Source organism: Equus asinus, chromosome 3 (genome assembly GCF_041296235.1).
Source record: "Equus asinus isolate D_3611 breed Donkey chromosome 3, EquAss-T2T_v2, whole genome shotgun sequence".
NCBI classification, from domain to species: Eukaryota; Metazoa; Chordata; class Mammalia; order Perissodactyla; family Equidae; genus Equus; species Equus asinus.
In genome coordinates this window covers 87,528,293-87,545,067 of record NC_091792.1, presented here as the reverse complement: position 1 = coordinate 87,545,067, position 16,775 = coordinate 87,528,293, and the positions used below count along the sequence as shown (strand labels likewise).

The window sequence follows — 16,775 nt, the reverse complement described above, 5'->3', positions numbered from 1 at the left end:
ATGAATATTAATCTAGATAATTTCTTTAAGGAAATTTGGATTTCTTGCATACTTACTCAAGAGAACATCTCTTTTGATGACATTTATACATTCATAGTATGAATAAAGAGGATTTTAAATGAAGAGCCTGGACTCTCCCAGATTCTTTATTTATAGATTGAGAACAACAGTCTCTGAACCAGAATGTAGTTTTTAGTAGAAAATGAAATAATTGCTAAAGTGTTTAGCATTTTGCCTAATATATAGCAGGAACTTAATTAATGCAAGTTTTTATTCTAATGTGCTGATTTACAGTTCATCATGGGGGGAGCAAGTAGAAACGGTGTAGTTTGATAAAATGTTGATAAATCTTAGTATTGCTTAAGAAAAAAGACCACAAGTATAACAAAATTTAGTTAATATCATGAGAAAAGTGGTAGAATTTTTCACTGCGTTTTAAATGAAAATTGTGCAATATGGAATTTGGAAAAATGTAAATACATTGAATAGCAATATTAATTAACTTAAAAATATTTCCACTTAAAGTTCAGGTTAAAATGGAGTTGACAGGACACTGTTTAATTCTGTTTTGAGTGTAGATGACAGAGAATTAAAAAGTGACCTGTTTTTGCCGGACAGAATTTTTGGTGGCCAGTGAAATGACACAGACTAAAGGAAAAAGATGGCATTTTAAACTGAGAAAAGCCATTTTTTATGGTGCATTAAGGATTAATCGACCAGAAATCCAGGATATTATGCTGGATACAGCTGATGGCAGGTGTTATTTTATTTTCAGCAAATCTATATTTCAGAAAGATCATAAATAAAGGATAAATTTTAAAGCTAATGTATGCTATAAGGAAGAATACTATGTGATTAGTCCAGTAAGGAAAAGAAGAAAATTTACACCTGTAAATAGTCTTTTACTCTTTCATTATTCTGCAATAATTCTTTGAATCAAAACTGAGAAACGTTCACCATAGTCCAAAATTTATCTCGTGTCAAATCTTTCATTTCTATTGCCATAAGAATCTGTGGAAACCAATAATATGTTAATTGCAAAGGCTTTATTCGTTTAAAAGGTTCCAAATGGACTCTATGAGCACAAACTGCTTTAGTAAAGACCCCCTTAAAAAGAAGATTTATTCTATCACTTCTATTCTGACAAATTCCAGTTAGAACAGATGTATGTTATAAAAATATTATTTCATTTTTGTTACTTCTACATCCATGATTTAACCAAACCTTAAAATTTAAGTCTGGAGTTGGTAGGTCAGGGGAGAAGGAAGCATAAAATTCATTTCTTTGAGTTTGGCAAACACTCGTATGCAAAGTAACATTAATTTGGATAAAGAGCATTAGGATTCTTCACTCACTCATCTGTTTCACACTGTATTAGCCAACAGAATTTTTCATCTTTATGTCAAGACCACAGTTATATCCTTATACATTCAGCAGTTAGCACTTTGTTTAATCCATTCCGTACACCGATAGTTCTAAGAAATCATTGGGAAAAGTGTTAAAAAGTAATATCCCCTCTTGCTCTCTCTACTTGCCTTATTTAAGAATACCAGTTTTCATTGCTTAAAACAATGTATGTTACTCTTAACATTTCGACTATCTTCCTAGGTACTCAAAGTACCTTGAAATCCATTAATGAATAATAAAGTATAATAGTCACTTATTTTGTGACCTTTTTTGATGTTTAGACAACAAATATTTTTCCAAAATGTTCAACAGAATAGATTATAAACTTATTATTAATAAAGTTTATTTAAGTCAATTGCTGCATTTGAGTTATTTCATCATTAACGTATATAATTTAAAGCACAGACAGCACCTACAAATGAGTTGATCATTTTAGTGAACATGTATTGTTTTTTTCACGCGAATGTGTGCTAAGCCTTAAGCAAATGTATTACAGTAACAGAATCCCTTAGCTTTTCTAGATGACAACTCATTAATAGTTTTGTGTTTCTGTTACTTTATTAAAGCATTTCTTATTCTTCCATCTGCTATTTTATCTTATAGGAAATAAACGATGTGGACGTACAGGAACTTGTAAGAAGGTCAATTGGAAGGTTAACCATCATTCGGCAGACATTTCCAGTCCCCCAGAATATAAGTCAGCGATGTTTCCGTGGCAACCACCGAATATCTTCAACATTGTGTGATCCAAAGGATCCATTTGCTCAGAATATGGAGGTATATTCTAAGTGCCGCAGTATTTCTGTCAAGCTGCTTTGTTGGCCGGTTGTAGAGAGAGCTTTTTGAGTTGCATTAGATTCAGAATTATACACGTTTGCATTTTCTGAACTATTCTCCTCCAGTAGTTAAATAAGTCTGATGGGGAGAGTGTTAAGAATTCATGTCTTTGATCCTTTTGACCTCATTGTAGCAAAATATCTACTTGTTTAATAAAAATATAATGAATAAAGGATATTTTCTTCTCAGCAAGTAGGTCCATAGCATTTCCCATGATAGAGTTTGTGATTAATACTTCTTAATGCCTAATTCCAAATTATTAAGCTAACAAATTTACTTGAATTTTCTGGCATAATGTGCACATAGAAATTTGTTTTTCTCAAAGATTAGTCTCCAATTTGAAGAACTTCACCAAAAAACTATTTAGCAATGCAAAAATGCTTAGTGTTATACAGTCATAACCAAATCAGATGGGATATAGCTGAAACCTTTGATTTTCAGAATACAACAAAGAATTTGAAAGTAAATAAATAAAATCTCTGAGCAGCAAAACAGAGAACACCAAGCCCCTGCAGCTTACCCGTAAGGATGCCTTTTAAATACTCACTTGGAGCCTATTTCTTTTTTTTAAGGAAAATCCTATCAGATATTTTTGTTTTATTTCTCTTTACACTGGCTATCTCACTATGTCAATTTGAAGCGGCGGGGGATGGTTACAAAAGGCAGGCACATCGACAACAAGCAGGGTGCCATAAGGAGCACTCTCTAGCAAGCAAGAAACAGGAAAAAAGGAAAACAATCTGATACACTAATTCAAATATCCTATCAGTGTAGGCCTTTTCCCATAAAAACAACTCTGTCATAAAACAGTTCCTAAGGGTATCACTGTAGTGTACTGCTAGCATATTAGTTAATATTTAAACAATAACCTTGAGATATCAACAAAGATCAAAAAAACATAGGATATATTTTAGAAACCTATTCTTTTAAAATGTTTTATATCAAAAAAGTTTTAGTACTTAGAGATGTTCATTTTGAACAGTTTGAAAATATAACTAGTAGGAGAACTAGCTTATCCTTAACAATACTAGATAAATAAAGTGATTTTGCAAACTACTTCTTTTGAAAGATAGCTCCACAGCCTCCCCATCTTTAGTCAGCTTTGAATTTTGTTTTAGATGAGTAACCATTTATTGAACCATTTCTTCATCTTATTACCATTGTAATGGGCAGTATGTATTTGCCAGGCAGCTGGCTCCAGGATCATTGCTCATAGAACTTTCTGTTCTTGTTTAAGCTCTTTTAGAATAGGTTCCCTCCAGAACCTGGCATCATAAAATCCCATAAAGTAATCACCTGTCCTTACTTCCCCTGTCATACCTCCCACAGTGCTGTGCACCTTTGTGGATATTTCTGGATTTGAATGTAGTTAAGGAAAAGGCAATGGTCAAAGTAAGCCACTCTGAACCCTAAACGAGGCCTGTTTAATTTTTATTGCCAATCTTATTATAATGACCCATCTTTTCATATTAATTGAGCATGAGTATAATTGATGTGAAAATGATAGAATTTTAGATAGAGAAAAACATGGAAGGACTTGCATTTAGAAAATTATGAGAGATTCAAGGCTGTTCCAGTCAAAAGAAGCAGCAGGAAATGTAGAAACTGGGAAAGCAGAAAGTCGCTACACAGTATTTTAAAGCACATTCACCTAAAAGCATAATCCTTCCAATTCAATTAATGAGGTCCTTGAAATCAGGGAGCAAATATGTTATTTATCTTTAATTCCCAGACCTATCTGAAGAATTAAGGACGTACAGGAAGCACACCCCCCCTAGCCCATATCGTCTTCTTACTCCCCTCAGGCCCACACATGGAAGAAAACAGGGCAATTACTTTTTCTTCGAGGATTTATTCCATATTAACTTCTCTATTTTATGCAATAGAATTTGACTAAATGTTTAATATATAAAAGGAAAACTGACAGAAACTTTTATATGTGAAGATTTATATAATTGAGTCTAAATGCAGGGCTCTTGAATTTAAAATGTTCCGCTAAAACACAGCATTTGATATAGAAGCTTGCCTTGGTGAAAATTTTCTCTCACTGAAGTTAAAGAAAGCAACAAGAAAAATACTTACCGAACGTTTGGGAGTAGAGGGTTCTGAGAGGCCCCCAAGAAAAGTAACTCTCTGGATATGGAGTCCATGAAAACAAATACAGGTGAATATGAGCTCAGACAGACTCACATCTTATCAGTTGGGTACAATTAAAAAAAAAACCTCAGAGAAAATAAAAATATGACTCAAGTGAGCTCTAAACATAGAAACCCCAACTATAAAATCACAATAATCAACACAACAGAGGAGAAGAGGGCACCGTGAGCCTGTGTGGAGATTTCTGGGTGGTTATATATTTTAAGGTACCCACAAAGTGAAGTAAGATGTAGAAAGAACAAAAAACAAATTTCCTAAATCTTTAAATTAGTGCCAGGAAGACTAAAATCCAGGATTATCTGAAGGTGCAAAATAAATGTGAAATAAACCTGTTAGCTAGAAAGAGAGTTTTTAGCAATATATGAAGCAAGAAGGAAGTAAGACTTTTACTGATTGGCGAAACTAATGTTAACTTGGCCGCTAATGGAGAGAAAATAGAAACATTCAAATCCTTTTGCTTCTGTTTTTTCCATTTAAGAAAAAGTGTCTTCAGATGGGAAAGGTTAGAATAAAAGTCATTAAAAAAATAAACCACTGGTTTAGAAAGAGCAGGGTTTTGGAGATGGTGAGTGTATGCCTTACTGCTTTAAAATGAGGCCTGAAAAATAATTGCTCAGAGCAGTAAACAAACCAGCAGATATGGTCACAATATTACAATTTAGAAATACTAGAGAAATACTTGGGAAGAGGACCTGAGTACCAGACATTGGTGTATTGTCCCAATTTTCAAAAGGAAAGAGAAAAGATTCTAACAATCAGAGTTTAATATACTAAAAATTAATATTTAGATAAACTGTAGAATATACTATTAAATATATGGTTTGGAGCACTTCGAATAAGACAATAGGACTCCCTTAAGAACAAGCACTGCCAAACTAGATCCTATTTAATAATTTTTTTAGATTGGGAGAACACTATAAATCTGTTTATTGTATGTTGACTTTTATGTAGCGTTAGAAAAATTTTCTCATGAAATCCTTATGGGAAGACATTAAAAAGTCTAGATAGAGTCATGTCATTCAAACATTTCACCAAAACGTTCGTAAGAACAGAAGACAGTCAACACTCTGGCTTAAGATTAAAAAAAAACTTCAAAATATGTTAAAGTCTCATTATTTTCTTCCAAAGTTATAACATATGAGTTTCCTTAAAATTAAAAATATTTCAAATAATGTATCAGTTAAATTGCTTCATTTTTTTCTCCAAATCTTCAAGCCAAATTGGTATGCCTAGAATATGGCTCAGATACATTCTGTATCTTTGAGGACATCTGGTGTCTGCAGCTTACCACGGGGCTTCTTTTACTCTCAGTTTGAGAAGTCTGGAACTATAGGAGTATTCATCCACACTGATAAATATTCTACATTTGGAGTCCAAGGAACTCTATGGTCATCCAGAGATTCTGTCCTTGGACTTAATATTTTCAAAATGTTCATCACTACACAAATGCAAATGAATAAAGTATGCCCATCAGATTTGTAAATGACATAAAGCTAGGAGAGAAAGCTTATGTTGTCTTACATAATCAAGATCCAAATTATTAATCTTCTCTAAATAATAAGCCTAAAATTTGAAATTTCACAGAAACAAAGTATAAGTTCAAAGTGAATTACAGGAAGCCTAGATGGATGAGAGCTGGTTTGACAGCTGTTTAAGGTGATTAAGATGAAGCAAATTTGGTGTGAGCATAGCACAAGTCGTATTTGCTCTGAGCCATTCTAATGCAATCTTGGTCTCTATGTCAGAAGTATTTTGCTAAGATCAAGAGAGATAAGTCCTTATACTACACTCTGCTAGTCAGATCACCTCTGCAATAATGCGTCAGTTCTGAGAACTAAACTTTGAACAGAAACATTGAAAAATAAGAGAAGGACAGAGGAAGAACACTGAGATGATGAGCAGCCTAGAAATTACTACAGATAATGAACAACTGAAGGGAAGAGGATGCTTCAGGGCAAGTGATAGATGGTGTCAAATATTGGAAGGTCGTCACGTAGAGGAGGTGGGTGCTGGTGGTTTAGTGAAGTCAGAAAGCAAGTGTAGTGATGGTAAGGTAGAGAGAAAAGATTGGTCAGATGGCGGGATACAGGAGTTTAAGATGTTAGAGGAGGTGTTTGTGTCCAGTAAGCAGTCATGTGGGTTGGTTGTGGCCAGAGTAGAAGTGAAGATCATCTGTGTTGGAATTGTAGATTCTGGGAGATAGTTTGGGATCATTGTGAGGAAGGGGTCAAAAACCGCTTGAATAAAGAGTGACCAAGAGGTCAGTGGATGATGGCAGAAAGAGGCTATATAGTGTGGGGTGTGAAAGATAATGAACCTCAAAAGAGAACAGGCACTTGCCTGAGAAAGAAGTAATAGATGGAGTAATAGGAAGCTCAGAGAGTGTCACCACCCCCTTATGATCCCACAGTTTGGAATGTGGGCAAATGAGGAGAGGCAGTCATTTGTTGAAACATCTGTCACTTATAGAATACAAAGCACTCACCTTTAAGACTAGCATGGATGCTCAAAGTACAGGCCTCAAGGTATGCAAAAGAGACTGGGTCACAGAAGTGTCAGGTTTGGAAGGAACCAAGTTGCCAGGTTTCTCACGTCTCAACTTCTGTTAAACCTACCTGATGTTACACTTGACTTTTTTCCTTTGTCTTATTTGACAACTATCTACCAAAAACCAAATATGTCTAGGCTCTAGGCTAAGTCAAGGGAAAATAAAAAATAAGGGAAACAAAAGTACAAAGGGGACAAATATGTATAATATGTCGAATAGGAACTCATATTCTTGTGTGAAAGTCAGATGAAAAAAAATCATAGCATTGTGAGCTGCTTCCACAGAGGTCTGCACTGACTGTCATGGGAGATGAGAAGAGGAGTGCCCAGATAGACAGGGAAGGGGGAGGGCCCTGAGAATTTGTCAGGGTAGGATTCACCTATGAATTGAATATTAGAAGAAGTTAACTAGTTGGAGAAAGATAAAGAGACATCAAAAGATGCCACCACAACGATCTTATCTACACACTTAAAGCAATCAGTCAGAGGGAGAAGCAACATAAAGCGAGAGAGGAAAGAGCAAGCAAGTTTGAGGCAGTGGAACCAGGAGAGGTTAGGAAAGGCCAGATTGTTGCAGATTATTGAGAAATCATCAAAATATTTGTCCTGGATTTTTGAGTACGGCCCACTCATCCTTCATGTTTCCTTTTGGGTTTTCATAATCTAAATCAGACTGAATTTTGATTCGTCGACTACTTCTAACTTCAAGTCTCTCTCTCGGTTCACGGCAGGTTTCAGCCAAACCTGCCAGTCTCTCTAGTAATTATCTGGCAGCGGGAGGGGCAGGGGACTGAGGGTGAGAATAGCCTGCCCTAACATTTCCTCATAAAGAGCAAACTGGTATTTCACATAGCGCATAAGAGTGTTCAATGTCTCTCCAAAGAAAGCCTATTTCCCATAAGTATTATGCACATAAAATAATGCTTAACCAACACAAATGATTAAAGATTTACCTAGCAATGAAAGAAAACTCACAAGGCACTGTTAGGAAGCACTTAGTATTAGTTGTTCATAGCATCAAACTCTCATTACCCTAATAGCTGAAGCTTAATACCATTCTTTGATGTGGGCAGACAATCTCATAATTTCTTTCATGATTAATTATAACCAAAGGGCAAGCAACAGACTGTCTTCTTTGTTTTCAGGGAAAACTATGATAACAAGACACTTAAAAAATCTGAGAAAAATGTAAATGTTTTAAGATGAATTTAATTTTCAGAGCTATGTTAATTTCTCATTTTCTATTTTATGTTAGATTTTTTTCCTTCAGAGAGGGAATAATATAACATTTAACAGCTTTTATTGGCTTTAGCTACCTCTGGTTGTTTATATTTTCTAAATATTTCTAATTTCTTTGAAAAATAAACACAGGGTAAGTAACAGTAAGGATAGTAGTTCTGGCAAGAGTTGAGTCTAAGAGTGCAATAGATCTTGGCAAACATTTCTATAATTCATTTTTCAATCTATACAGAAAGAAGATAACACGGTAACCTTAGAAGAAAGTGTTAATATAAACACATGTCCACAAACAGTTAACAGTTTTCGGTGTTTGTCTTGTTAATGAATTACAACGCGTGTATATACCTAGATAATTTTGTATAGATCCTTGACCATTGTAATATTTATGAATGATGCTGTTTCCTCTCATTTTCTCATTACTGAATCCCCATAGACACACACGTACACACAGATGGCTGCTTCCTTTTTCTGCGTCTCTGACACTCATCTTCCACGTAGGACCAAGTTGATATCTCCGTCTGAATAACCAGAATGCAAAAACTTGACATATTCAGAAATGTATTATTCAGTTTGCCCTTCCAATCAGAAGCTCTTAGATCTTTACCTCCTCAGAAAGAAATAAGGGCCAGTGATTTTCTAAGGTCTGATACTAACAGCCTTGCTGCGATCGAAACTTCTCATTTTTATCTTCTCTTTCACACCTAAATAAGCTGAAAAAGCAATTGAGGCATACAATCAGACAAGACTTCTTTCTCAGTGGCAAAATTGCCAAGGAAATGAAAAAAGAAAACTTCTGATTAATAAATAACCCAGTAAACCAGCTATCTATGCCATGAACGGAAGCGGCTGAGCTGACGATTTTCTCCTTATTCTGACGGTTGGCGTCAGTGATTCTAATGACTGCTGTCTAATGTCTTTCCAGATTTCAAACCTTTACATATATGACACGGTGCTTCTGCTTGCTAATGCTTTTCATAAGAAGCTGGAGGACCGAAAGTGGCACAGCATGGCAAGTTTGTCATGTATCAGAAAGAACTCCAAGCCCTGGCAGGGAGGGCGCTCCATGCTGGAGACCATCAAGAAGGTAACTTCTGACAAGCAGCTCACTCTTCCGAATTTTCGTGTAAAGAGATGTTTGATGAGATATCTTTTAGAAGGATTTCTTTTCCTCATTAATATTGCTGCCATTCAGAGCAGAAAACAGTATAATGGAGAAATGCAATATTAAAAAAAAAAGGTCAAAAAGTCACGCACATATGTAAGACAGAGAGCCGTTATGTGTTTGTAAGGGAATTTCATGCAAGTAAAGATATAGTGGTTGAAATATTTTTTAATTGCTTTGGTTATGTTATTAGGGTTAGAAATGCTCAAATTAATTTGATGCCTGTCATAAAGTACAAAAAGTTGGGTTTTTTTTCCTTTAAACTACACCATCAACTGAAAAAAATAAACACTAGATCTAGCTGTTTTTCTCTGAGATCATACATGGTAAGACACTGGATATGAGGATCGTTAATTTATCTTACAGTAAAGATATAATTCGTAGGTAGTTAATATTTTGCAGCCTTGAGCCTGTTTTGGGTACTCAACGACAGCATTCTTTTTTGCTGCCACTGTGGCGTTTAGCCTGGCTGTGACACGCTTTGGCTTAGCTACCTGTTCCATTCCCAGAAGGCAGTTTATGTTGTTTAGCTCCTCTCAACGGTATAAGACTTCTGCAGTTTATTAGCCTCTTTGTCATGTCATCCTTGCTGGCATTTTCAGTTTGTCTCACACAGCTTCTTGAATTTCACATGAAATGATTAATAAAACAAACAAATTCCTCCTGTACCCTTTACACAAAGGAGACAGCCATTTGGAAGTTTATGTTCTTTATTTTACTCATCCTTTTTCTTGCTGCATATGTTTGCCTTTCTCTCCTGAAACACAAAGAGAAATAGCTAGTCAAATGAAATATGAATGCATTTAGAAAGCCAGAGAAAACTCTAAAAATTTAACGCTAGAAATGAACCAGATGTACCAAAAACAGGAAGTGGAGGAAACAAATATTTCAAATGGAGAATAACCTGGATCTTTCCCTTGGTCCTGTTTCCTCTTTGGAAAAGAATCATTTTAATGAGAATTTAGGCTCTTATCAACAGAAGTGCTTGAGAATTAAATGTGTTGAATATATTGGCAGAGAAAGATTTTCCAACTGAAAAATGAATAAGTCAAATCTAAACTCAAGGTGTTGCCAGAATCTCCCAGCTCTATCTGTGCAGAGAGTTGGCAGGTATGAATCCAAGGAGGTTGTTGAACATGATTCTGATCCTGCCAATTTACTAATTCATGGTTTGGCTGGGATGCAGGAGCCTGAATACGTTCATTCTTCTGCAGCCGCCTCACGAAGACAGAATAATAGTTTGGGAGGTTGCTTAGGAGACACTTATTTAGTGAGAGTCTAGGTAGGAGGGAAGGAGAGACACGACCATATGTAGGTACTTCTCATGGAGCAATTCAATATGTAAAATGTCGCTGTTAGAAAATTTATAATCAAAACAATGATTTGATACAATAATTATGAAATTTTATTTTGAGGGGGAATATTTGCATATTTGTCCCTGTAAGCTTGCAACCCAGTGGCACCTTTTAAAGAAATATGTCCATTTTATGTATCTAGACACAGTTTGGATGACATGTATGATTTCAAATGTTCAATTCCATTATATTTTTTTTTTTTAAAGATTTTACTTTTTGCTTTTTCTCCCCAAAGCCCCCCGGTACATAGTTGTGTATTCTTCGTTGTGGGTTCTTCTAGTTGTGGCATGTGGGACGCTGCCTCAGCGTGGTCTGATGAGCAGTGCCATGTCCGCGCCCGGGATTCGAACTAACGAAACACTGGGCCGCCTGCAGCGGAGCGCGCGAACTTAACCACTCGGCCACGGGGCCAGCCCCTCAATTCCATTATTTTTTGTCTCACATTTCAAATTGACCTAAAAAATGGAGCTATTGTTTTTTCCAATCATATTACTTTGCCTCATATGAGTGTCTTGGTCACCCTGTTTGGATGTCCAGGCTGATGATACTCCACACACCAAGAGAATTTGGGAGAAAGTTTACTACTCACGCGAGTTCTCCTGGGAAGAATGTAAGCAGCTCCAGGCCTCCTGGGGCCAGGCAGAGGGTGTGGCTGGGCCTTTATCGGGGCTACGGGGTGCGGCTGGAGATTTGCGAGGCTTAAATTTCCTACAGCTGTCAGAGAAGGAGGTGCATGATGGGTATTCTTAATCAGCCTGTCCAGATGTGGAGCCAAATAGGAAAGGGAGGGCAAAGCTAAAAAAGAAGTCATCATCCAGGCATCACCACTGAGGTCAGGCTCTTTATTATAGTGGAAATCTTCTAGTGATAAAATTCTTAATTACGTTCGAACTCCCACTGCATGCCTGTATTAAGGGCAGGCTATATACATTTCATAAAGCCTGTGCACTGCTGCAAGGAGACAAAGAAGTAACAGAACATATGTCTGCCCTTTAACTAATTTATATTCACATTAGGGGCATGAGACAACAGAGTTAAACAGCAACGCAGTTCACATAAGTGCTATCAATATACAGTAGAGTCCAGTAAAGGGGAGGCGGCGATTTCCAGGGCACTCTTCTGTTGTAATTTTATAATTTACTTTATGAATTGATATAATAGATCCCTCTACATTTCTCTTCTTTTTTAAAAAATTAGAGGTTAATTCTCAATTATTTATTTTTCCTAGATATTATTAGCCCCCTAAGCCATTGATATTTATATGAATTTTATAGATTATTTCTGAAAGAACTATAATTTTTAAAATATTGAGTCTTCCCATTCATGAACATGGTGTCTATCCATATAGTCATTTTTGTATAGCACTCGGTAAACATTTATAGTGCTCTTCATACATATTTTCATTTTATTTATTCCTAAAATTGCATAGGGTTTTAAGTATATGTGTCTGTGTGTGCATACTATCATACATAGGGTATGTTTCCATTATATTTTCAAATTATTTATTGTAGGTACATAAGAAAGTTATTGATGTCTGATATGTTTTGTAACTGACCTGACTGACTCATGAAATTTAACTCCCGATTCTCATTTCTTTCTTTGTAATTTATTCTCTTGTGTGTTTCAAGTAGATACCGACATCATCTTAAACTAAAACTAGTATCACCTAACTCTAATACTTTACATCTTTTTAGAGTTTTTAAAAACCTTTCTTGGGGCTGTCTGGGAACATGACCTGCCAGGTGCACCCCGGAGCCCTGTGTGCTTCGGAGGCATCACATTTCCCTGCTCCAAGTGAGGATGCTAGGTCATCTCCATCTCAGAGATACAGGTAGAGGCGAAGATTCCACCTCTACAGGGGAGCTGCAGCAGAAGCTGACCTGGCCTGGAGGACACCTGCAGAATCCTGCAGCACAGGATGCATTATCTTCCAGCTCTCCTCTGATGCATTCTTCAATTATTCCTCTTAATTTTGATATTAGTTCACCACTGACATATGGCACTCCCAACTCTTGGGTAGAGGGAACCCCTAGTCGTGGTGTTAGGGATACACCCATGAGGCAGAGGCCTGACCTGGGATCTGGCACAGAAGGGTGTGCAGGTGAATTTGAAGTAGGGGTCAGCAACAGAGGCTATAGTGGCCAGGAAGCAGTCTCCAGGCCAAAAACTTGTGATCTGAGGAAGAGATGTAAACGTGACAACGTACAAAGAAAATTTTCAGATATTTCTTCAGCGTTTTATTGGCCCTCTGGCTATAGAAGAAGAAAATGTTGCCATAGATATTGCTGAAACTCTGTACACGCAACAACTTGAGGAGATGAATGTTATTAGGGAGCCATTTTTAAATGTAAACTGTGAACACAAAATTATTTGACAAAAATCTGTACAGATAGCTCATATGCTACCCACAGAAAGTTATTCCACGTTTTAACATGGCCATAATGAGATCTTCTTTGACGGTTTCCGTGACTCAATCTTACAACATCAGGTTTGAGTAAGACCATTCAACATGTTGAAGACTAAGAATATGAGAAAGCTGAATGCAGAAGACATTGACCAGCTCATCACCATCAGTGGCATGGTGATCAGAACATCCTAGCTGATTCCCGAGACGCAGAAGTCCTTCTTGCAGCTCCAGGTGTGTTCCCAAACTGCCCTACTGGAGCTGGACCATGGCCCAATCACTGAGCCTGCATGTGGGTGTGCTGCCTCATCGCCCACAGCATGGCACTGGCCCTCCATTGCTTCATGTTCTCCCCCAAGCAGATGATCAACTTCAAGAGACTCCTGAAGATACGCCTGCCGGGCAGCCACCTCACAGTCATCCTCTTTACTCACAATGATCTTGTTGACAAGGTTTAACCTGGGGACCTAGTGAACATTACAGTCGTCTATCGAGCTATTCCCATTGTGTTAATCCAAGAGTGACTAATGTGAATTTTGTCTACAAAGGGGGCCAGCCCAATGGCCGAGAGTGGTTGAGTTCACATGCTCCGCTTTGGTGTCCCAGGGTTTCACCAGTTCGGATCCTGGGCGCAGACATGGCACTGCTCATGAGGCCATGCTGAGGCAGCGTCTCACATAGCACAACCAGAAGGACTCACAACTAGAATATACAACTATGTTCTGAGGGGCTTTGGGGGGAAGAAGAAGAAGTAAAAAACAAAGAGAAGATTGGCAAGAGATGTTAGCTCAGGTGCCAATCTTTAAAAGAAAAAAATATACAAAATCCACATTGATTTCATTCATTATCAGAAAATGGATTCTAAACTTCTGCATGAAGAAGCAGAACAGAAGCTTTTTTCAGAAAATCATTTGGAATTGCTTAAGGAAACTTCCAGAAAACCAGACATTTTTGAGAGACTTACTTCAGCCTTGGCTCCAACATGTAAGAACACCAAGATTTTTAAAAAGGGAATCTTGAGTCTGCTCTTCCAAGGAACAAAGAAGGAATTTAGTCACACAGGAAGGGGCAGACTTCATGCTGAGATCCACATCCTGCTGTGCAGTGACCCTGGGACCAGGAAGCCCCAGCAGCTGTAGTATGTGTCCAGCCTGGCCCCCTGGGACCAGTACACATCTGGGCAAGGCTGCAGTGCCGTGGACCTAAGAGCACATGTAGTGAAAGGCCCCGAGATGAGGCAGCTGGTTCTGCAGACTGGTGCCCCTGTCCTGAGTGACAATGGCATCTGCTGTATTGATAAGTCTGAGAAGATGAATGAAAGTACAAGATCAGTATTGCACAAAGTCATGGAACTGCCGTCTCTCTCCATTATTTGTCAGCTCAACACACACGCCTGTATCCTACCAGCAGCAAATCATGTGGAGTCTCAATGGAAACCTAAGGAAACTGCCATTGAAAATGTCCAGCTACTTCCCAGGTTCTTATCAAGGTTTGATTTGATCTTCCTTGTGCTGGACCTGCAGGATGAAGCCTCTGCCAGGCGCCTGGCTCACCACCTCGTGGCTCTGCACTGCCAGAATGAGGAGCAAGGGGAGGAGGAGTTCACGGACAGGGCAGCGCTGAGGGACTACACTGCTATGCTCACGGCACAATCACGGCTTGGCTGGGGCTGGAAGCCAGCCAGGCTCTCCTCGAGGCTTATGTAGACGTGAGGAAGATCAGTCGTAGCCGAGGAATGGTTTCTCCCTACTCTCGACAGCTGGAATCCTTAATTGGCTTAGTAGAAGCCCATGCTAAAGTATGATTTTCAAACAAAGTTGAAGCAGTTGATGTCGAAGAGGACAAACGCCTCCATCAAGAGACTCTTCAGCAGTCTGCACCTGACTGGCGGCGGGGGGGGGGGGGGGGGGGAATGCCTATTCTTACTACAGGAATGAGTGCCACCTCTTCTAAACAGAAAGAAGAATTTGCTGAAGCATTGACAAAACTTATTTTATCTGAAGGCAAAACACTAGCTCTTAAGTACCAGCAATTTCTTGAAAATATTTGGGGACAATTTAACATAGCAATTACCAATATGTTTGGAGAAGCACTGTGTGCCTCAGCTGCTGCTGACTTCTTGACAGTGACTGAAAAACTGTTCACTTGTTCTGAAGGTCTTGCGGCCATGCTGTGTGTTCTGCTCGCCTGCACCTGGTGTTGCACTTGCTTACTTGCTTCCCTGAATGTGCAGCTTATAGCCAATCAGCTGCCACCACTGCCGTCAATAGAAATAGGTTCCTTTTTCTGTTAATTGAGGTAACATTGGTTTGTAACATTACATAAATTTCAGGTGTACACCATTGTTTTTCAACTTCTGTATAGACTACATTATGTTCACCACCGAAAACCTGGTTGCCACACATCTCTGTACACATGTGCCCCTTTACCCCTTCCAACCTACCTCTACCCCTCCCCCTCGGTAACTGCCCATCGATTCTCCTTATCTATGTGTTTGTTTGTTGTTGTCGTTGTTTTATTTTCCACATATGTGTGAAATCATGCAGTATTTGTCTTTCTCCCTATGACTTATTTCACTTAGCATAATACCCTTGAGGTCCATCCTTGTTGTTACAAATGGCAACATTTCATCTTTTTTATGGCTGAGTAGTATTCTCTTGTATTTATCCATTCATCCTCTGATGAGCAGTTAGGTTGTTTCTAAGTCTTGGCTCTTGTGGATAAGGCTGCAATGAACATAGGGAGGCAGATCTCTTTTCAAATTAGTTTTTGTGTTCTTTGGAAACAGATTCTTAAAATCCTTATTTGACCTATAAAATTTTTCTAACTTGGGTTCAATTTCCTTAGTAAAGTGTAAGTTTTCCTTTTTGTTCACATTTAAGTAAAAATACTGTGCCAACTAGTAACATAGGCAGCAGAGATTATTGTGAAGTGTGTTTTTTAGCACCAGTGCTTTTAATTTGTATGTGTGCACAGATAGCAGGATGTCAGTATTTTTTGAAAATAGCAGTCTGGTCGTGCGTTTTGTGCTATACCTTCTACTACCCATCACCCGTCTGCTGGGGGTTTTTGTAATGTGACCCGAGGCTTGGCCAGATCTCCTTTCCCTGTTATCACACCCAACTGCAATTCTTCTAGAAGCTTGTTCTCAAGGCCACTGGAAGACCAGAAATGAGTGATTGGAAATAATTAGGTTTTAGGCTAACTTCTGCCACTTTATCCTAATATATAAAACTTTTTCCTAAATGATAGAATTTTAAAAGTAATAAAATAAAACTTCTTTTGGCTAACTACCTTAGCTTCCACTTCCAAACTTACATAATTTTGGTGATAAACACTATCTTGCTTTAATAAAAATGCCACAAATGTTTTGTTATTAACTATATTGAGGGTATTATTTGAGAAGATATTTTTTGAAATTGTATAAAGAATGTACCCTTCCATTTTTGTTTTACTACTTTTTCTACTTAATTTTTTTTTTTTTTTTTTTTTTTTGGTGAGGCAGGTTATCCCTGAGCTAACATTTGTGCCGATCTTCCTCTATTTTGTATGTGGGATGCCACCACAGCATGGCTCAATTCCACCCCCAGGATCCAAACCTATGAACTCTGGGCCACCAAAGCAGTGTGTGAACTTAACCACTACACCCCTGGCTGGCCTCTCAAAT

At 37.9% G+C, this 16,775-nt stretch overlaps 1 protein-coding gene and 1 pseudogene across 3 annotated transcripts in view; both read left to right on the top strand.

Moving 5' to 3' along the window:
* The window catches only part of GRID2 (glutamate ionotropic receptor delta type subunit 2), a 1,392,659-nt gene that overhangs the window by 818,380 nt on the left and 557,504 nt on the right, over nt 1-16,775 (top strand). For all 3 annotated transcript variants that reach the window (XM_070505363.1, XM_070505362.1, XM_014838689.3), the window contains exons 6-7: nt 2,011-2,184; nt 9,110-9,271. In XM_070505363.1, the coding sequence (XP_070361464.1) occupies nt 2,011-2,184; nt 9,110-9,271 (336 nt within the window). The remainder of the gene's footprint in view (nt 1-2,010; nt 2,185-9,109; nt 9,272-16,775) is intronic.
* On the top strand, nt 12,435-15,401 carry LOC139044910 (DNA replication licensing factor MCM4 pseudogene; annotated as a pseudogene).